General features: G+C 38.0%; 1 protein-coding gene across 1 annotated transcript; it reads right to left on the bottom strand.

Moving 5' to 3' along the window:
• Positions 1 to 8,028: 8,028 nt before the first annotated feature.
• Positions 8,029 to 13,892, bottom strand: LOC149848508 (histone deacetylase 9-like). Its single transcript, XM_090011789.1, has 14 exons — positions 13,856 to 13,892; positions 13,292 to 13,404; positions 13,064 to 13,181; positions 12,881 to 12,955; positions 12,443 to 12,662; positions 11,229 to 11,292; positions 10,654 to 10,746; positions 10,421 to 10,529; positions 10,184 to 10,233; positions 9,924 to 10,014; positions 9,520 to 9,590; positions 9,321 to 9,419; positions 8,911 to 8,977; positions 8,029 to 8,317 (listed from the first exon to the last, which is right to left on the bottom strand). The coding sequence occupies exons 1-14, from the start codon at positions 13,890 to 13,892 to the stop codon at positions 8,232 to 8,234; spliced, it is 1,293 nt and encodes a 430-aa protein (XP_089867915.1). The 3' UTR covers positions 8,029 to 8,231.
• Positions 13,893 to 23,890: the final 9,998 nt, after the last annotated feature.

The following is a 23,890-nucleotide window of genomic DNA, read 5'->3' as shown; positions in this document are numbered from 1 at the left end:
ATCATGCAGAATATATGTGCTTGCTCCGGTATGGAAACAACGATTGAGGATGATTATGGTCGTTATATTTTGCATAAACTTCTATATAGTTCACGATAAATACGACATAGTCGTGGTCTCCTCATTTATTTTAGATCGAGCACATATAAGGCTTCGTATGACCAACAAGCAACCAAGCCCTTTGTTCATGCCTGCGGGCATCGATTTAGGAATGACAACTGTGGCGTATGTGTCATGAATATATCGATGTATACACAGAAGATAACTACTATAATCATCATAAAAAATTATCTAGATATTTTCTCACGGTATGAAACAACTAGGTTATCAACATCAAACCCTATCTATCAAGCACAGGTAGAAGGAACACAGAAGAACAAAGAAGAAAGAAAAATATAAGGAAGAAGAAGAAGATGAAGGCGGAGGAGAAAAAAGAAGATGAAGAAGAAGTTGTGCTACCGCAGAAAAGAGGAAGAAAAGTTAAATAAATTAGGGTTTTAGACCTAGAGAACGGGTAAGGTAGGGTTTTACATAGAATAGGGTTTTACACAGATCTATATTAGGGTTTTACATAGATTAGAGTTTTACACAGTGTACCTCTTCTTCTTATGTCATTATTTTTTCTTCTTCTTTATTCTTCTTATTCTTATGTCATTCTTTTTTTTTCATCTTTTTCTTTTTTCTTCTTCTTTGTTCCGTCTACCTGTGCATGATAGATGGGAGGTGATGTTGATAACCGAGGATAGATCTGTTTTGTCTACTTCGATATACTTCATGACAAATATGCCACATTTAGTATCTTTTCATTGACTTGGTCATGATGTTGATATGTGCTTGACCATTGGATCCATTCTAAATAGCATGTCAGGTGGAATGCTGATATATACTTCGAGGATGAAAATATTTATGTTTTCTTCAATAATTATGATGATGATGATAGCATCTTCTGTGTAAACTTTGATGATGATGGTCATGTATTGTATCTAAGTCAAACCATTGGTCATGATGTATTATAACTGTAAAGCGATGGAGTATCTAAGCCAAATCATCTGTGTTTTCTTTGATGATGATGTTTTAACTTCGATGATGATGGTCATGTATTGTATCTAAGCCAAACCATTGGTCACGATGTATCTATGAAACATTTGTGGTTGTAAATCGCGTAGATGAACTATGATATTTGTTGCAACATCTATATTTCTCAACTAGCTTAGATTAATACATGCTACCTGAATCTGAAAGAAGAAGTTGACATGTTACTTGATGACTTTAAAGTACAAGTCAGAAATGATTTGTCCTATTGCAATTTACACAATGACTGATAAAAGGCGAAAAAGAGAGAAAAAATAAATCAGCACGATGTTTATTGGTAAAGTACAAATCAAGGTAACTTTATAAATACAAATCGACTTACAACTACATTGATTTAAGTTTTATACTATAACAATATTTTAGTAACAAAGGCAAATCGTTGTGGTGAACATAGATGTTATTGCATAAATCACGATATTTGTTGCAACATCTATATCTCACAACTTGCTTGGATCAATACATGCTACCTGAATCTGAAAGAAGAAGTTGACATGTTACTTGATGACTTTAAAGTACAAGTCAGAAATGATTTGTCCTATCGCGATTTACACAATGACTGATAAAAGGCAAGAAAGAGAAAAAAAAATAAATCGATACGATGTTTATTGGTAAAATACAAATCGAGGTAACTTGATAAATACAAATCGACTTACAACCACATCGATTTAAGTTTTATACTATAACAATATTTTAGTAATAAAGGCAAATCATTGTGGAAGACATAGATGTTATTGCGTAAATTACGATATTTGTTGCAACATCTATATCTCACAACTAGCTTGGATCAATACATGCTACCTAGATATGAAAGCACAAGTTGACATGTTACTTGATGACTTTAAAGTATAAGTCAGAAATGATTTGTCCTATCGCGATTTATACAATTACTGATAAAAAGCGAAAAAGAGAAAGAAAAAACAAATTGACACGATGTTTATTGGTAAAGTACAAATCAAGGTAACTTGATAAATACAAATCGACTTACAACCACATCGATTTAAGTTTTGTACTATAATAATATTTTAGTAACAAAGGCAAATTATTGTGGTAGACATAAATGTCATTGCGTAAATCAGACATAGACTGTCATAAGCATGATATCAATTTGCATTAGTCAGTGCATACGTTTATTACGATTTATTCAAGATGCATATAACAACGGATACCGATTAGTTAAGCAAGGCAAATAAACGATTGAATGAATCACAGTATAAAAGTAACAACGATTTGTTATTTGCTTATACTATGCATCAAGTTGTTATTTACCGTGCCAATAAAAGAAACAGTTTATCGTATATGTGTGTTAACGATAGTGATTCACGTGACAATGATTTAATTATATCTATGACGCTGTGAAGCGATTTCAATAGAAATCGCTAAATGAGCAGCGATTTGAATATGCAAATCGCCACCGCAAGCGCACAACAATGTAAATTTTGCACGCACACATTTTAAAAGCATACTACAAATATCTTACAAATTAACAGTAGAAAACACATAATATCTTACAAATCGATATACATATTGCATAATATATTACAAATTGATACGACAATTCAGCATAATAGCTTACAAATCGATATTAACAAACAAAACAAAATCTCATAAATCGGTAGTATGTTACTACAACCGTGATTTGCGTTACATTGCATATACTGAGTGAATGAACGATACCGGATGGGGTAGAGGCCCTTTCTCGCATTTGTAACCAAGCATTCTTGTCAACAGGTCACAACGTCTTACAAATATCTTTAATTTTCCAACCATCGAAAAGCCAACATCCACCTGCAATAACAAAACAACACCTTAATGGCACTCACGATGACATACGTTCTTCAACAATAGCATGATGAAATGGAAAGGTGCCCACGACGCCTTAATGACACTTGTTGGAATGTTTGATCGTCATTGCTTTTCTCCATACTGCCTAACGAAAATGAAGAAGAGAAGACTGTAAAAAGAAATGGCCGACAAATCCCCCTATAACGCCCACCAATGATCGAGCCAGTCGATCGATTTATAGTTATTTCCACGCGGTAGGAACGAACCTGGGAATGTTTTGTAACACAAGGCGGGAACGGGAAGGCGGCAATGTGTTGTAACACAAGCTAAAAACCAAGGCGGGAACCTGGACTCATGGGAATGTGCAAAGCTATTTACGGGAGGACATTTCCGTCAAACACGTATCTAACTTACGGAAGAATATTTCTGTCAAATGCATATCTATCTTTTTTATATGTTATTTATCTTTTTTATATGTTATTTTATTATAAAATCATCTTGGGTAACATTGGCATATGAATTATCATGGGTCCCAAGATATTCCTCCGAACACACGAATTTGTGTTCGGGGGGCGAAGACACAACCCCCTCTCAACTATTAACATGGGGGCGGTTTCCTCTTTTTTTTTTGAATTTCCAAATGTGACCATATTGCGCTTGACTACTCAGGGATATTCTCTGAGTGTCGAAAATCTTTGAAAAATATCCAATTTGCCCCTTTAACAGGTGGACTTGGGTTTGACCCTAGTTTTGACTTAGCGGAGCCTGGTGGGCTCGAGCCCACCCAGCTTGGCTAGGTGCAGGTTTTACAATGTCCCGTTAAGTTGGTGATGTTTACAAGTGGCCCTTACCGAATGAGTGGAGCCCATGTGGGCAGGATGTTTTCCATCCTACGACCACAGATTTTGTAACTTGAACCATTTAACTTCATAATCATTGATAGTTCATTGTCTGGAATCGACTTTGCCAGTAGTGTGTGTGACCCTAATCAGGATGCTGCCTTCTTTGGAGATCAAATTTAGAAATGACTCACCGTTTCTTATGCTGGGACCAATTGGGCAACCAGGTACAACCCCATCCAATTTGATCTCCCTTGAATCCTACCCGATCCTAATTGCTTGATTCAATCCAAACTTTGTGCCCCAATCAAATTTACATGACCCAAACTCAACAACTTGATTCGATCTCAACTGTCTAACCCAATCCAAATATCTTTGTTCCGATTCAATTAAGTTCAACCATTCATAGTGGATCATGTTTGATCATTAGATCTGTACCATTAAACTCGTTTTGCTCCAAATGGATCCAATCCAATTCAAATATGTTAATCCGGTTCAACTGGGTCTGAGCTGATCAATTTTGACTAGATCTATTATGATATAGTCGGACCTTTTATATGTTGGTTGTTTGTGGATGCACTTATTCCTCTGGTTAAACGCAAAAAGGTATTGAGAAACTGTAATTTATAAACAGCTACCTAACTTATCAGCTTTTAATAGAAAGCCCTATAATGGTCTCTGGGTGTTGCAATTTACTGCCTACTTTTATAAGTGACGTGTCAAAGATATCTTTGTTTGTAAATTCAGTCAGTTAATTTTGATTTAGTAACAAAAAATGATTAAATGCCTCAAAGCAATCGTCCTGAATAAACCGATATGTATCGTATCGCCAGAAAATTGATACAAAACTGGCCCCAACCTGTTAATTTTCAAAAAAGACTCAAAAATAGTATAAAAATATTTCAATATTAGTTTGACGCATATCTTTCTGTGGTTAAAAGTTGGGTGATTCAAAACGTTCCAGCCCTGAATCGTTTTGAAAATCGATTAAGGGGCCAAGACGATATCACAACATTGCCCCAATGTTTAATAAAAAATAAGATGAGTTGTCAATATATATATATATATATAAAAGAAAAAAAATATCATGTCATACCTTAGGCAGGTGTTTGAAATGCATTCAGATAAAGTGGGTAATTAAATGTAATAATCAAGATTTGAGCAGCTTTTTATTATTTATTTAGAAGAAAAATGACATGCATGCATGCCTTGGAGTCACACTATCCTAACCAAAAGATCAAGTTGGAATCCCATTACCACCTTGGGGGTCGCCAGAGTGGCCAGCAGGGTGGTTATGGGGGGTGCTGAGATGAAAGCACCCAATCAAATCCTGTTGGTGCACGGGTGTGTCCGTAGCTTTTAGAGGTGGATCACGTAAGGCAGGGTGGTTGTGGGGCTCCACTCGGGGTTTTCCTCGCTTCGGCAAGGGTTCCTCGTCATAAAAGAAATTTGCGATCCCATTGGGGAGCTATACCTTAGCTTGATTGTTGAAAAAAAAAAAAAAGTCAACTTTGCAACTTTTAAGCATCTTCAATACAAGATGCATCAAGCAAGTCAGTTAAAGAAGCCTACAAAGGAACAGCAGAAGTGGCTAGTTTGGTCGATTTAAGGCTTTCAAGTTGGAGGAGGTTGAGAGTGGCGTGTGTCCTTTGCCGCAAGGCCAAAGCCAAATAGAAAACTATCCCTGATGGTCTTGGGGATGTAGAATACTTGTGGAGTTTTACACTGCGGCACCTGATTCCCTCTAGGCCCATAACTGAATGTCCAAGTCATAGCAGTCACCTAAAAAAATGATCGAGAATACGGGATATATGTGATTAGTTGTTTATATAACAACCAGTAATCAACTAGCTATATAAACTCAAAAAGGTTGAAATAATGAACCTGACAAGAAAGAAACAAGTTACCACCATCACCATCACGAGGGTCGCCCACATGGCCAGAGGGGTGATTGTTAGGGTGCTGAGACAAAGGTCTCAGATCAAACCCCACTGGTTTACTTGGAGAAATTGAATCCACAACTTGGTTGGACCCAAGTCTATTGTGAGTGACCTCAAATTAACCAGCTGCAGAAATATCAATACTTTGGTATAGAGTATTGCGTAAACAATCATTTTTTGATATTTAACTTGGAGAAACCATCCCACGATTAGAGATCTATTAGCACTGGCTCAACCTGCCATACTTATGGTCTCTGTCTTGTCAACGTAAAACTCTGAGGGCTTACCCGTTGACCCTATGTTGCGTAAACAATCATTGCATAACCAAAACTGGTTAAAGATAACCTTTATCAGGTCCAAATTCAATTGTTATTCTCATGGTTACTTGAGAAACCCCAGAAGTGTCATTTAGCCATAAGCTTGTTTTGAAAGCACAAAGCCATGTACTTTTTGTTGGGTTTATATCTCAACATTATGTGGGTTTGGAACTTATCATTTTTCTAAGTTAGCTTTTGGAGGAAATTTCACTTCTTTCAAAATGTTTAGTCCTAAAGTAAAGTGAAGTGAAGAAAAGAAACCATCGCATGTCTTTATATAGGGTTAAATTACATTTATTAGCAAGACTGATTGGAGGCATGACAATTGAATTTTGAACATTGAATTAAGGTATATGTTTCAATTTTTTTGTTCAATATAGTCTAGCCACCACCTTTGATCATCCTTTTTAGAACTTGGGACGGTTATATTAGGTCATTAGCCAACCTAGTTGATAGAGTTGGTGAATGTTGTTTGACCTAGATCCCGTGGTTGTTTTAGCCATCATTAACCACGATCAACATCCTTACATGAAGTCATTAATGATCAAACATTTTAGAGTTGCCCCCATTGATTCCAAACTGTTTGACTTTTGACATGCACCCTTTTTCTATATTGTTTTGGACCTGGCAGGATCAATATTGATCGATTGACTATTCTTTTATTGCATTGACTGCACCTGAACTATCCACGAGAGCTCTTTCTAAACTTTGACATAATCTTATCACTCTTTGGTTCAAGTAAAAAGACTATTCAAAGTAGTTCATGTCAAATTACTCGGTCTCACATAATCCAAGGCTTAGGTCAACCTTTGTAAGTGAAAACTAGATTGTATCATAAGAACAAAGTTGCACTTAAGCCATTAAACCAAGGACTTCGTCCTAAGTAGGGGCAACTATCATTTTAATGACAACACATCCAATGTGTGCCGCCTCCGAGCCTACCTTGCTCAAGCTCAGTTCATACCCACTTAATTTCCCAACACTTTTTTCATGCATTCTGAAACTGGATCAACAAGAGGTAGATTCATTGGTGTTTTTTCAAGTTTAAAGTGGTTATAATGTAATAAGTTCCAGAATTTTGTACCCATAAACTTAGCTAAGCTAGTGATAGTAGGTGAGGGATCCTACCTGGAGGGACAGAGCACCAGACTGGTCACCCGATCCTAACACAATGTGAATTACCCATCTTGCATCCTGGTTGGGTTCTGCAGGAGCAGAACCAGAACCAGTGATCGGCTGAGTAGTTTGCAAAGGCACTCGGCCCAATCACTGACTGCTATATTCCACACCTTCCCCCCTCTTTCAAAAGGACGGGTTACCTTGCAAAGCACTCGGCCCGATCACTGGAACCTCTCTCAGGTTCTGCCTAGCCTTAGCTTGCTTATTCCAAAAAACAAAGGAACAAGAAAGCTTGTTTCTTTTAACATACCTTGCACTTATTTGATAATATTGAAAGTGTGCCCTTTCATGTGAGATTTTTTTTTATTATTATTAAAGAAGACTTGGAAGAGGCATTTAAAAGCACACGATTATTTACTTTCTTGTATCACTTTTTTATTGATCCTTCTACTCACTTTGCTTATGCCTAATTTCACATTTCAAGAATTTTTAATTTGAACCCAACAACCTTCGTCAGCTTTGGATTTTTCAAATTTGGTCATCAAGATCCCAGACCAGATCCAACTTTTGAGCCAATTGGATCTAAAATGGGCTTACGAAATCCAACTAAACTGTAATTCACTGTCTGATCCAGACCCTGTCATCAACAAATGGATCTTGACATGGTAAAAAGAATTGCAGTCATTGCCACCCAATACTGCAAACCCCAAACAAACTTTGAGGTCCATCAGGAAACAGGTCATGTGGCCGCCTCATCAGTAGAAGAATACATGCTTTTGAAAGAACAGAGGCCATTTTACAAGCAACAATCTCCCTTAACAGAGATACATGGCAACTGGGATATTTGGCATGCCCTGTAAATTTTCAAACCTCACTAGTTTAACGTCAAAATCAACACACCGGAAACCTAAAGTAGGAAAAACTTTATAGAAAGGCAAATCTGTAATTTAAAGTGAAAAAAGATTATGCAACCCATGCAGGGCCCTTCTTGGAAATGTTGGCCTTCCCCACCTTGAATCTCTGTCTCTCACCACTGAAAGTAACTACATGGGAGCTGGCCTTTTATCTTGACATTTCATCCACACTAAAAACAGCAGCCGCCTCTGTCAGATTAATGTGAATAAATCATAAAACTCCGGCAATCACAAGCCATCTTCCATGTGATCGTTGTCATTATCGCCTTCGTAGTACTCATCATCCCTCTGAACTTGCTTGTCTCTACTACGCCCTAAACATGACCGACGATAGGTTAAAGAACAAACAGAGACCAGTGCCAGCAAGGGTAAGCATAACCATCTAAAACAAAACCAATCTCAGTAGGGTCAAGTGACTTGGACCAAATTCATGAGCCTTTGAATGGACTCGTACATACTCCAGTCATATACAAATCAGTGGTGTTGGTTGGATAGCCTAAATAAACAACAGCAGGCTACAAATTTGTTGTGTGTGTGTACTAAGTTATTAGTAGGATCAAGATCAAAAGGACAAGTTGAAACATTCTGCCAGATCTGAATCAGGTGAATCAGAACTCCACTTCAAATACCATATGCTTCTCTAGTCTTCCTCACCTTGAGTTATCTTCGTTCCAGTAGTTAACTTGCCTGTGCACATGCATACACATCAATGCCAGGTGGCATGATCACCAAGAACTAAAAAGTGCTCTCCTTGCTTGTTACAGGGCTTATGCCAAAGTTGATATGCACACAAAGTAGTTTCCTAAGTTTTGATTCTTGTGAACGTTTTCCAGGAATAGGCACAGCAACAGAAGGCATATATAACAGTAATTACAAGAATGTATAGTGCAATCTGAATATCACTTACCATAAACTCGTTCATCAGGATTCTGTTCATCGGCATCAATATCTGGAATATAGAAATCACGAGGAATCTGGCAATGATGGTAGTAAGAGTAAGAAGAGGGAAAATTCTGAAGCTTGAAGTGAATCTTAACTTTGCAAAATAACCAGCAAAAATATTATCATGCTTTATTCTCCAAAAGGGTGTGGATGCCAATCAAAACGATGGTAGTATGAGTTTTTTTTTTTTTTAACAGCCCCTACTAGAAAGCATCCTCCATTTCAGCAACAGAGGACACTGGCTGCAGGCTATGCTTTCTATTCATCCTCAACCGTTAATCTTAAGTAATGTAGAGTCACTAGATTGCAGACAACAAATATTTACTTCAGGCCTTCAAAATTCATAGGGTAAAGAAAAAAGCAGATCAATCTTACTTCCTGCATCTGAACTCCAGGAGCATGCTGTATGCAACGCAAGTTCTCCAGTACCTGAACTTTGATGGTGCTCAGATACGACTTACTGTTTAAGTTTTCCTGCACATTGAAACCAAGTTGGTGCAAAGAAGATGGAACACCTAAAGTAAAGATCCTACAAAGCAAGAAGAAAGTCGATAAAATATTTAGAATTTCATACTATATTGTCATGTGGAATCTTCAAGGAATAATCTGGAGCAAAATACTTGATATAATCATTATCGGGAATCTCTGCAAGAAAAAGATAAAAAAATAAAAACCCAGAATCCTGATGTTTAGCATCAATGTGTTCATAGATCCTAAGTTCCATATTCTCAGCATTCCACATGAATGGAGGAGAAGGATTCATGTGGAAGACCCAGAATGATTTTCTTTGTTGGTTCATATCGCCGACCCCAATTGTTTTGGGATGAAGGCGTAGTTGTAGTTGTTGTTGTTGTTTTGTTGTAGAAAAATGAACAGAGAAACAACTCATGGCTGCAGCTATTTTGGAATTGGCGATGAAACAGGATAAAGAGAAATATGTATTGAGAAAATATATTCTGAATTAGAATAATATGTTACCATTGGGAAGCTCAGTATCTAACAGAACTCCTGTTTCCACTGTCCAGCAACGTGCAACATTTTCCTTTGTGTACCCTCCACCTCCAGTAACCTGAAAGAAAAGAAGAAAGTTGAAATATACCACTTCCTTAAAACAGTTTCTGTGCATAGCTCAGATTGAATTTCTTTGATCCAAAGTCAGGCCTTTGATTCCACACAAGTTGGTGATCGGCAAAAGGATGAATAAATGATCATATATGCAGATTGCAAAGAAAGCATACCAATAGGGGCAAGTTGAATTTCTTCACGAACCTCACACATTCAGAGTGGCCTATCAGCAGAAGGATAAGGTTAGACATTATAAAGTCTATGCAGATCAAGCTGCAGTCGACATGATTAAATAAATAATGAATTTCAATATGTTCATAAAATTAATGGCAATTTTCCATGTAAGCCATCACAGCATTCTCTTTCAAGACAGATGGTGGAAATAGATTTAATTACTAGAAGACTAGCACCATCAATGGAAAGACCGAAGCATCCTAAGCGATCCCCAGCAAGTGAATCAGCCCCGCATTGGAGAACTATCACACCTGGTTGATACGTTTCCACAACCTTGCCAATAATCTACAGAAGTGCACAGACAAGTCAGTTCATAGACTCTGAAGAAGACCCAACCACAGAGATATTTACAGTGCAGAAAATGATGAATAAAAATCCCTAAAATCTAGGTATTTGAGCAGCGACTCACCATCTTGAAGAGATGAGTAAAACTGGAATCATCTATTCCATCTTTGAGAGGTACATTAATGGCATAATACAGTCCTTCCCTTTCTCCTATATCCTTTAAAAAAAACTCAACAAATCAAGCTAAAATTATACAGTATAAAAAAATTGTTAATAGCTGCTTCACATGAAAGATCAGTTTCAGGGAAGACAATGGCTGGGAACATGGCAAGCTTAAGAGGATGAAAATACAGATACACTGCCAGTCTCTGTCAGTCATTTCTGAGTACTAAAATGGATGATGATACAGCTGCAGGAACATAAAAGTAATAAAAGAAACACACCCACTTTATTTGAAGAGATGCAAATCATTTGTAGGGAAAACAGATGAAGCATATGAAGCACAGTAAATTGTGTTATATGGGGCATGAAACATTTGTTCAAAAAATGAGCTGACAAAAGGAGTGACTTTCCAAACCACTACAGAAAGCCACAAGTAAGAAAAGACAATTCTGAAATTAAAGTACATATAAATGCATAGTACATAGTTTGATATTGAAACACCATCAAATCCAAGCCATTCTAGCATAAAAAGTATACCTTGAGAGCGCCTGTTCCAGGAAAGAACATATCACCATATTTGTGGAAGCTTACAGTCATCACCCTGTCCAGATGCCAGTTTTGTTTAGCAGCAAATGCAAGCATACAATTTTGTTACAAGTAGAAATCAACAAAGAGAACATCACATTTGGTAAAGAGTGGAAACAGAGATACAGCCTGAGAAAGATAAAAAAATAACAAGATAACCATGCACAATGATCAAAGCTATCTAGACTAGATAACTTGGATGAGCTAGCAACTAAATGCCTCAGAAATGTCTAAAATCCCCATGTGACAGCATTAGAACATATTATAATTTGTACAAATCAAGTCAAGCTCTGGCCAAAAGATCGCCGAACTGTCAACAGGGAAAAGAAAGACCAGAAGTTGCAATTTGAACAAAACTGCAGGGAACCAGTTACAGTAAAAATACTCTGTTAATGGAGTCCGATTTTTTTCATCCAAATTTATATCTTTGATCACATGTTTGTATTTAATCACCACTCAGGAATATTTTGGTTTCTGGTTATATGAATGGCTGCCAAATCACAAAACCACAGCAACCTGTTGCAGTAAAAATACGCTGACAATGAGGTCCAATCTTTTCCAACCCAAACTTATATATTTCTTATGTCTATACTGTAGATTCAATCATCATTCAAGAATATATTGGTTTATGAATACACGAATGGGTGACAAATCCAATAAGGAGTAATAAAATTAAAAAACCACTTAAAAACCTTCAAGCAATAAACACATCTAGAGCTGGTTAAGAACGTTTCTTCCTTATGGTGCCTTAAATATATAAAAAACTTTTGTCCAAAAAGCAGTCTCAAAAAAAGTATATCAGATGTCAAGAATCAAGTTGAAAACTTTGTGAATAAGCACATACAAACTCAAAGAAAAGAAAAATAAGAAAAAAACCTGACCTACTGATTCTTTTAATTTTCCCTCAAGTCATTAGACATATGAACGTTAAGATGAAACTAAAACATGAAATTTTAAACGACCAAAGGGGAAGAAAACAAGGGAATAGATATACAACAATCAATAACATTATAGGTCATTGAGATAATACCAATTAATGATGCCACCAAAAGCAGCAAAATGACCCATGCAGGCAGAGCAGCGACCAAGGAAGAGCAACTAGAAAAAGATCTGTGAAAAGACAGACCATACTGTAAAAGGCTACAAGAAAAATATTAGCATGTTACCTGTCTGTCAAATAGAAAGCTTCTTCAACTCCATCACCATGATGTACATCAATATCAATATACAAAACCCGAGCATGATATTTCAGCAGCTCTAGTATGCCCAATACCAAGTCATTGATATAACAAAATCCAGATGCTTCACCCTTCCTAGCATGATGAAATCCACCAGCCCAATTTATAGCAATATCACACAACTGATGGTTCAACCTTCGTGCAGCATCTGACAAAAACCAAACAACCACCAAAGAAATACCAACAACCTAAGCACATTCTATAATAGTTCATAGTTCATACATGCTACTTGAAAGGAACTACACTGCATAATCTTATGCTTCTTAAACAGTTCTTAGGTGATTAATTGATCAAAAGCAGCTGCTTTTTAAGCACATCAGCATATCTTGGTGCTTCAAGGAAAAAGAAAAAGTGATCAAACCTTACCTATTGTTCCACCAGCATATATTTGGCAAAACTCAAACAGATTGTCAAAGACAGGGCAGTCTCCACCAAGACTGTCTACAGAAGAATCATGTCACAACAGCATTTAGTTACATGAAGCAAAACCATGGCCATACATGGAAGACATGAAAACAATGATCAAATCCATCCAATCCAAAACCATACATTTTGCTAATTCATCTCCGAACAGATATTGAGTGTCTGGTGTTATTCGATTCAGGAACTCAACATAGTCTGCCGAGTGAAATTGCGCAAGCTCTACAGGATAAGCTTTATGTGGCCTCTACAATGTGCAAGTAATTCATATCAAGTGCTAAACAATTTATCAAGAATTTGGTCCATAAACAAAAAGATTAAAAAGAGGGTAAAAAAAGCTGATGTTATTTTACTGACATAGATTTCCATTTTCTTGTACAGCTCGTATGCAAGCACAAGGTGGTGGGTCATACAAAGCCGGTGGGGCTTCATGGGATGATTCGGCCCAAAATAAACATTTCCAGCATCACCTGTAATTGTTCATAATCAAAGATGATTATTGTCACCAGATAGAGGCATTTGATAAAACTCGTTTCCTAGAACGCCACAAAACAGAAGTTCTGAACAAGCATGGGATTTCAATGGACCAAACTTTTCAATTGTTTTGTCTACGATTCTCTGTTTTCATGATCTTTCCAGATTGGTTTGTCGTTATATATATATATATATATATATATATATATACGTAATCGAACAAGTCTAAAATAGCGATTTCTGAACCTATAGATGAATTGCTTCCCGGTAAAATTACATACAGAATGATCCGCGAACGCATAAGATTTAGCTACCAATGCAACTAAGACCCGCTTTTCATATAATCAACCCTGAGTTTTGTTTGGTTCAGCCCATGAACAGAAAAGAATACCGATTTATTCTTCCAACGATCAACTGAGACAAGGAAGACAGAGAGAGAGAGAGTACCGTCGTAGAAGTAGGAAATCCTATCCTTGGATGGCATTGTAATGGCGGATGCAGAGAGAGAGAGAGAGCTCTGGTTCAGGAGTGCACACAAGTTCGGTCTCTGTATTTGATCGACATCTGGGCCAATCAACGGCTCAGACCAGCATCACAGGGACACGCTATTTTTGGCTGCGTGTTTAAATAAATGTTTTTTAAGATTTTAATTATATTTTAATTAAAAATCGTTTTTAATATTAAAATATTAAGAATTTGTTTTTAATGATTAAAAAATTAAAAAATTTGTCTCCTCGTGCTCAATTTTGAAAAAAAAAACGAACTTTCGAGTCGAATCTGAATCCCGCGCCCTCGAGTTCCCGAATCATTGTGAATTACGCTCGGACATGCACCGGGCCTGAATGGATCCAGACCAGGGTCCATGGGTAATTTGTCTCTCATTCTAAAAGAAAAAGGACGGAACCTTGGGCAAGTGGTGGAATGGCAGCCAACAGAAACCTTTTCACTACGTGCCCCAGCTCGCGGTTTTGACCTTTCGAGGTGCGCAAACCGGGTCTGGAACCCGGCTCCTACAGAACCAAACATAAACATAATTAGATCTGGGTTCAGATGTAGGTAGTATATACCAGACTTTAAAACTTATGAACATTTATTATTATTATTTTTATTAAGAGTACCAGATTCGGAACTTCAGCCAACAAAGGATCCAGTTTGGAAATTTGTAAACCATAGGGGTCCATGTACTTTTCCAATCAATGGGTCCAACCCAAAGTAAATAATTTGGCCTGTTTCATTTTGTTTTGAACTCGGTCAAACCTTGGGCTGTCAACGGGTCGGGTCAGGGCCGACCAGGACCCACCCACATAACTGATAACTGGGTTTGGGTTTTGTCCGGTCAAGTAAATAGAATCTCAAACTCAGACTCGGACAAAATACTTGGGTCGTGTCAGGTACCTCACAAAGAAAATAGATCGGATTGGGTACTTGGAAAAAATCATAACCCAAACACAGTCTGCATATTGTTTGGGTCGGGTTCGTGTACACCCGAATATTATTTAGGTTGCTACTTTTCGTACCTATACCCGAAAATTAGGGTTCAGATCAGCCCGATACAAACCGGACCCGTTAACAACCCTAACAAATAGCAAACCCGACCAATTTGATAGGCTTAGTCTTGGTTGCGTAGGATTCAGGTTATACAGTAGCTCAACTCATGAAACTTTACTCATTCGAGTCCCTGGAGATTGTGGTAGAGGGTGTTACTGGGTCGGTTGAGGATGGGTCCAAACTAATAGGAGACAGGTTCACTTTTGGTCTTGGATGTGATATTTATTTTAAAACTATACGAGTAACTAGTGTCCAATAAGATATTGAAAACGGAGCAGATCTATGAAACTAGTCCACTCTCCTTACGCTTACCACTACAGGATAGGGACAATTAGGTCTCAATTCCAGTGGGTCCCAAGGGGTTTGGCGTAGCTGGATGGGGGGCTTGGTTGCTAGAAGCAAGGTTGTTAAATGCGATGAGGCGAAGCGAGGCGTTGAGCCTGCGCTTCGCCTCTGAGGCGTACGCCTCTCACAACTGGAATGGAAGTGAAGCGGTGGGAGGGGAGGCAGTAAGAGAAGGACCACCCGCCCAGCTGGTACGGAAGCGAGGGATATGCCGGTCGTCCGGTGGTCAGAGAAGACTGAGCAGCAGCTGCAGCACAGCAACTCCGGTGGTCGGTGGTCACAACTGGTCGGAGGTTGATGAGGGGCACATCACAGCAACGCCTCAGTACCTTGAGCGTGCGCCTCGCCTCTGAGGCGTACGCTTCAGGTACTGAGGCGTACGCCTCTCACAACACTGGCTAGAAGCGTGGCCAGGGTTCCATTCTCACAGACTTCAACTCTTTGCATTATCAAATGCAAGGGTATTATGCTCTTTGCTTATGCCAAAGCAAGGTGTAAAACCCCCTCCGACGAAACAATCGGAGGGGGGATAAACAGTGAAAAAAGAAGGGGGCGACAGTTTCCCTTTTTGGAAAATCGCATTGCCAAAACCTCACCCCCCCCCCCCAATCCGCCGAGGGTGAGGCTTATTCTCACCTAGCCCTCACGCAGCCTCCCTCCACCGCATCCCAACGAGCGGTAGAGGGAGAGACAGAGAGAGAGAGAGTGGCAGCTAGGTGAGCACCCTCCTCTTCTCCTTCTTCATCTTCTTCTTTTTTCTTTTTTCGGTGAGCAAGGGCCAGCAATCATGGCTATCGACGATGCACAGAAAAAAAATCCACATAGAGAGAGAGAGAGAGAGAGAGAGAGAGAGAGAGAGAGAGAGAGAGAGAGAGAGAGGACCGGCCGACCAACACCGGTGGCCGGCCCCTCTGCCACGGGGAAGGACAGAGAGGGCTGGCTTCGATGGCCGACCCCTCTCTATTTAAGAAGAAGGGGATGACGGAAGGGGTGATGCCCCTTCCGCCCCTTGTTGGGGTTTTATTTGGGGGACCGTGTAGATCCGGTTGCGACCCAGACCAAATCGGGCCGGTCTGAGCGCGACCCAGACCGAACCCGCCGGTCTGGGTTACACCCAGACTGAGCCAAAAAAGAAAAAAAACATGGAGGGTTCGGTTCAGCCTGGGTGCAACCCAGACCGAACCAGGTCGACCCAAACAGCGACAAACCTTGTTTAAAAAAAAGGAGGGGGGAGGGGGGAGAACTTTGGTTGAACAGGTTCAGATTGAACCAGTTCAGACCAAACTGGTTTCGATTGAACCAATTCAAGTGGAATTGGTCCACTCCGAATCGGGTCTGAGCCGAACCGGTTTTGATAAACCTGAGTCAGACCGAACCGGTTCGGTCTTACTGGATCTGGGTTCTTATTCAGATCCAGTTTGATCCGGACCTATTCTGAATCTAGACTTATTGCTCTGGATTTGATTGGATCACTCCTGGATCCATACCAGAACTGGGTCTAGATCAAACTGTTCTGGATCTAGTCAGACTGTTTTGGATCCAGTCAAAGTGTATGGATCTAATCAAATTGTTTTGGATCCAGTTAGATTGTCATGGATCCAGTTAGATCATTCTGGATCCAGTCAGACTATTTTGGATCCAAATGAGTAATGAATTTATATTCAATCAAACAGGGTTGGATCCAGATCATAAATGGATCCGGATCGGGTTGTGAGATAGTCTCAAATTATATAAAAATAAAAAATGACCAAAATACCCTTTTGAGTACATGAGATCCATTTTGGTAAAATAGACATAACTTTGCACTTCAAACTCAGAATTGAGTGAGGTTTAATGCGTTGGATTCATATCGAAGAAAGGAATCTACTTATTTATTAGTTTTGGTTAAATTAGTGACACAAAAATCAAGGTTTCATAAGTCAATTTAGGAGGAAATTTTTGGTAATTCTGCAAGAAGTGTTGTGCATTAATGCGAGCATATTTGTGTAATGACTAGATTCTACTGTTATAACATATTGAGACTTTATTTTGACTAGAGCACAATGTTCACACTTGAGGTAAGGGATATTATAAGTAATTTTAGATGTGAATAAACAATTTTACGTTGTATGTTATTGTAATGTTGTGAATGAATATGAGTAGCATGATATCCTTCGAGTGAGATCATGACATGCATAAAAAATTTCATGCTTGACATTCTAAGTTGAATTCATATACATGTTATTGTGATATGCATGTTAGTTGTGGTTTGTCATGCATGTTAGAAAGAGATTAGATTTGTGAACACATGTCTATATGGTTATTAATATCATGCAATGTAATGAGATTATGTTTAGATTGGAGTCTCTTTTATTCTATTCATGTTGTATGAATGAATATTTTGAGATCAACATGCAGGACTCCTTAAATCTCGGAAGTAGCGACCTATGGCAAGGGCTACCTAGTTCGTGGCCAGAGTACAACCACCATGGAGAGTGGGCCACCGGTGGTTTAACGATGTAGAGACACTACATCATTGTATGCTTTGTGAGAGATGTGTGTGAGTCCTAAGGTCATCATGAGATTTAAGAATGTGATTCATTGTGATTAGTTCACGACATCACTCATGAGAGAACAAATGAATTATGATTTTGAGAACGTGGTTCAATATGTTGAACTTAGTCATGACTTAGGGTTACACTCACATTGGGTTTGGGACTCTGAAAGACCATGAATGGTTGATAACCTTCATGGTTGATAACCTTCATGGTTAGGATGTAGCATGAATCATATCGAGATTGAGAGCTTGACCTCCTGGCTAGCTACCAGTGGGGTTCCCATGGTGGTTCACTGTAGTGCTTGGTGGTTCGGAGACCACTGAGAGTGCATGATTCATTATTTGGCCAACATGTAGAATTTGAGTATTTTACGGGGTTGCTACGCCCATAGACGACTATGACCAATATAACTGACCTAGTGATAGTTGTTTCGAGAGAGTGTTGAGAAAGTTAATGGGGGCAATTAAAATATACAAACTTGTGTAGTGTGTCAAAAACTAAACTAAGACTAAGAGCTTAGAGCCCACTATAGTTGTAAGTTTAAATGTTTATTTGCTTGTAATTATTTCTTACTGGGTTGTAGACTCACCCCCATATTTAATTACAAGTGTAGGTTGTAGGCACACTAGCACAGAAAGAACTTGATCAACATTTTCTTCTTTGGAAGAACATTTGGTAGATTTTATTTTTATGTCATTGAATAAATATGTAATTGTTTTTTCTTTGTTATGAATATTGAACATTATAAGAAAAAGTTGACAAATGTAATAAAATAAAAAAAATTTAGCCACATTTTCTCTGTATGAACTTTGAACTATTTCCCTCTGGGAAGTAATAGCAACCGAACCCGGACTTCTGAGGTCCCAGATCAGAGTATTACATAAGGTGACTCCTTGCACTACAAGAAAAATGCTAATTAGCGACAAAAAATTTATGACAAAAAAAAATTCATCACAAATTTGCGACAGATTAGCGAGAGAAATATATTCATCACTAAAATATCACTTATTTGTGAAATTAGCAACGAAAAATATTCTATCGGTAATCCGTCACTAATTAGCAACGGATTAGCGATGAAATTTATTTTGTCTCAATATCCGTCGCAACTTAGCGATGGATTAGCGGCAGAACCATTTCGTCGCTACCCCGTCACCAAATAGCGATGACCTAGCGGCGAAATTTGTTCATCGCTAATTTCCCCATAAATCCCTGATTTGACCCCTTTCTTTCTCTTTTCTGTTTCATCTCTGTCACCCGTCACGTTTCTTCTCAACCATCTGTCGCCCCCCGACCAGCCGCCTGCCGCTTCTCGACCGCCGCCTGCCACCTCTCACCTGTCGCCGAACGCCTATCGACTGATGCCCGACGACAGTCGCTAGTTGCCCGCACCCCTTTGACTGAGGTAACCTCCCGACTCCCCTGTCTATTTCCTTTTTTCGTCGACAATTTCATTTTTTGGTAGAGAGGGGCTGAGCCTTTCTATCTCCCTGTCTTACGAGATGCGAGGGAGGGGCTCAGTCCCCTCCCTATGCTTTTTTCGCGAGGGAGGGACCGATCCCCCTCCTTGTCTTAGGGGATGCGCGGGAGGGGCTCAGCCTTGTCTCCTTTTTTTTACCAGGGAGGGGCTGAGCCCCCTCTCTGTTTTGTTTTTCGCCAAGGAGGGGCTCGCCCCCCTCCCTGTCTTACGGGATGGCCGGGAGGGGCTCGACTCCCTTCCCTTTTTTTTCTCTAGGGAGGGACCGAGCCCTCTCCCCAATTTTTTTTATTCGCCAGGGAGGGGCTGAGCCCCCTCCCTGTCTTACGGGATGCGAGGGAGGGGCTCGACCCCCTCTCATATTTTTTTTCTCCTTGGAGGGGCCGAGCCCCCTCCCTATTTTTTTTTTGGCCCCTGTCTTACAGGATGAGAGGGAAGGGCCGAGCCCCCTCCCTTTTTTATTCTCCAGGTAGGGGCCGAGCCCCCTTCCTGTCTCCCTGTCTTATGGGATGAGAGGGAGGGGCCTTGCCCCCTCCTTTTTTTTTTGCCAGGGAGGGGCCAAGCCCCCTCCCTTTCTTACGGGATGCGAGAGAGGGGCTCCGACCCCTTCCTGTTTCCTTCTTCGCCAGGTAGGGGTCGAGCCTCCTCTTGTATTGTTTTGTATATTTGTGCTTCGTAGGTACGTTGCTAAGCTAATTGCGCGATACTTAGTGCTAAGCATCACATGTGGCTAAAAATACAATGCAAAAAGAAATAAAAAAAATGCAAAGGCAAAAGCAATTCAAATCAGGTAAATACCCATGGTGAGTAAGTGATTTAAGCGCATCACGTGTTATTTAATTTATTATATGCAACACTTTTCTGTTCATAAACTCACTTAGTTGTGGATATCTATGATTGCTTTAATGAAGTTTGGAGATCATGCTGAGCATGATTTTAATGTATGAGAATAGAAGTGTTCTTATTTTTTGAGTACGGATTTCATGCTCGGCATGGTAGTAGTTAGCGGGATATTGGAGTGTGTTTGCTGTATGTACATGTTTGACATATGTTTTGATATGAATGATTTGAATGCATTGCAATGTTTGATGTGTCTGTATCCATGCTTGCATAAAGTTATTTTTCATTTGATTATGCCTTTCATGTGAAATTATATCATAAAAATATGCTTCAAATGAATATATCATTTTATGAAATGTGATTTCATATTTCTAAATATCCTCATGATGTGTATAAATATGATGTGATGGTGTTACACACGAAAATTTATGCATTAATTGAAACAAAAAATTGCTCACAAACATTAATCACCAAATAAGAATTAATAGATAAATGAGATTTTTTTTTTCATCATAGCATTATTAAGATTCGCTTTTAACTGATGATGATAATATCTGTAACATTATAGGACAAAATGACTGCAAAACGTGAATAAATATATCGTAGGATAGTTGATAATGAGGTATCACATGAATATATGGATGGTGTTGACAGTTTTATTGAATTCGCAATGGCAAGTGTCAGTACAGTGGATCCCACCGATCAGATCAGACGCACTTGCACAATGTGTAAGAACAATCAATTTGTAGAACCTCATGGCGTTAGACATCACTTATACAAGAAGGGTTTTGTTAGTGGTTATCAGAATTGAACGCTTCATGGTAAAGAATTTTGGAATAATTTTGATGCACAGGTGGATGTGGTGCATGATAATCCATATGTGGATTTGATATTTGATGCTGCAGGACCAGAAATGGGTTCTGCTATGGGACATAGTAATGCACCAACTCGGATAGAGGAAAAAGCAACAAACGATGTAGCTAGTAGATTTTATGACTTACTTAGGGATGCTGATGAGCCACTGTAGAATGGTTGAGAGACTCACATTATTTTGTTTGCAGTTCTTCAACTACTTCAATTTAAAGTTAGAGTATAATTTGAGTCAATCATGTTTTGACTGTCTGTGCTCTATTGTGAAGAGTATGTTGCCCAAAGATGAGAAATTTCTATAAAATCTTTATTGTGCAAAGGTTATGGTCAATACACTAGGTATGAGGTATCAAAAGATAGATGCTTATCCAAATCACTGCATATTGTATTTCAAAGATTAAGAAAATAGCAGATCATGTCCATCATGTGGACATCCTCAGTTCAAGCCAAAGACAAGGGGAAATGATAGCACAAGGTCAAAAGAAATGTCATACAAGTCACTTCGCTACTTCCCTCTCACCCCTAGATTGCAACGACTGTATATGTCTTCGAGGACAACTAAACAAATAATATGGCATGCAAATAAAGTTCGACATGATGAAGACAAGATCACACATCCTATTGACGCAGAAGCTTGGAGGCACTTTGATCGTACTCATCATAACTTTGCAATTGAAGTGAGAAATGTTAGGCTAGGTTTATGTATATATGAATTTAATCTATTTGGGGGTAGATCAACCCCATACTCGTGTTGATCGGTATTTGTCACTCCATACAACCTTCCTCTAAGCTTGTGTATGAAGCGTCAAAATCTTTTGTTGTCTCTATTAATCCTTGGTCTGACATTTTCGGGCCAAAATCTTGATGTATATTTAAGGTCATTGATTAATGAATTGAAAATACTGCGGGATGATAGTGTTCTCACGTACGATGCCCACAAAAAACAAAACTTTAATATGAAGGTTGTTGTTCTATGGACAATCAGTGATTTTGCCTGCATATGGTATGTTATCTGGTTGGAGCACACATGAGAGATTGACATGTCAGTACTGCATGGATGATACAAAATCTTTTAGATTGACGCATGAAAAAAAGTTGCGTTGGTTTGATTGTCACCATCGATTTCTACCCAGCGATCATCCGTTTCGACGACAAAGAAATATGTTTCAAGCAGGCACAACTGAAATGAAAGATTCACCCACAAGGTTGTCTTGCATAGAGATTTTAAAAAGATTGTGATACTTTTCATGTGGACTAACAGATGTTGAGAAACTATGTTTTGATGATACATGATAAATATGATATGCTTTCATGATGCATATATATGATACATGATAAATACATGATATGCTTTCATGAGATATGATAAATATGATATGCTTTCATATGTGAAACTGAATATGTTATATTATGACTGGATATGATGTGCTATGTATTTAACGAGTATTTGATGCAAGGTTATTTCACTTAAGAAGAGTGAAGGCAACTTGATCAAGTGCAACTATTTGATGCAATCATACTACTTTGAAGAAAAAGCTTGATGGGCCATACATTCATAAAGATTATCCAAGAAGATCGGCTTCCTCAAGATGAAGACTTTTTTCTTCTTTAGAGTCATATGTAACAGAACCTTCAAAAGCATGCATATTTCATATTAGAGTATATGCTTTGAAATCATACAAGCCATTTATTTACAAAAAGTTAAGCTTTCATAAAAGGATACGTTATGTATATTGTAGCATTTCAAAAACACCTTTTTGAAACAAATCATTGCACTTCCTACAAGCATTTATGAAAAAGACATTTTGACAAGATATAATAGCTCATGATTTCAAAAGCATTAATTGTACTTTCTTACAAGCATTTATGAAAAAGACATTTTGACAAGATATAATAGCTCATGATTTCAAAAGCATTAATTGTACTTTCTTACAAGCATTTATGAAAAAGACATTTTGACAAGATATAAAAGCTAATGATTTCAAATATGAAAGAAAAAGACAAAATGAATTAATTCATAATACACAAACATTTACGTAAGAAATTTTTGGTTCATAATACATAAGCATTTATGTAAGAAAAGACAAATTATGAAAAGATGTATTGGTTCATAATACATAAGCATTTATGTAAGAAAAGACAAAATGTGAAAAGATGTATTGGTTCATAATACATAAGCATTTATGTAAGAAAAGACAAAATGCATTAGTTCATAATACACAAATTTTTACGTAAGAAATTTTGGTTCATAATACATAAACATTTATGTAAGAAAAGACAAATTATGAAAAGATAATACACAAGCATTTATTTGAGAAATGACTATTTGTAATATAAGTATTACTCAAGCATTTAGTGTACTTTACAACCATTCATTTTAGAATTGACGATTTGAGAAAATAAATATTATTTTATTAAAATAAGAACTGACCATTTCTTTCTGTAAGCATTAAATGCCACCTCAAAAAGCATTTGAGAAATGACTATTTATTTATAAATAAAACCCATACTCAAGAATGTCGACTTACTTAAAGTCATCATTCCTTCTGTAAACATTAAATACTATTCCAAAAAGCTTTTAAGAAATGACCATTTATAAATAAAGTACTCAACAAACATTTATCACACTTACATACATTTATTATAAGTGACGACTTGTAAGAAAAATATTAATATACTAATATTCATTAAATTGAGTAAAGACAAAATTACATGATAGAATATATTCCAACGTTCAATGTACTACAAACCATTAAATTGAGTAAAGACAAAACTGCATGATAAACTACACTTCAACGTTCAAAAATACTACAGAACATTTATTATGAGAAAAAACCTAATACAAAGAATAACTCATTTAAAATACAC

Source organism: Nuphar pumila, chromosome 1 (genome assembly GCF_984573655.1).
Source record: "Nuphar pumila chromosome 1, dmNupPumi1.hap1.1, whole genome shotgun sequence".
NCBI lineage: Eukaryota > Viridiplantae > Streptophyta > Magnoliopsida > Nymphaeales > Nymphaeaceae > Nuphar > Nuphar pumila.
This window is presented reverse-complemented; position numbering and strand designations above follow the sequence as displayed.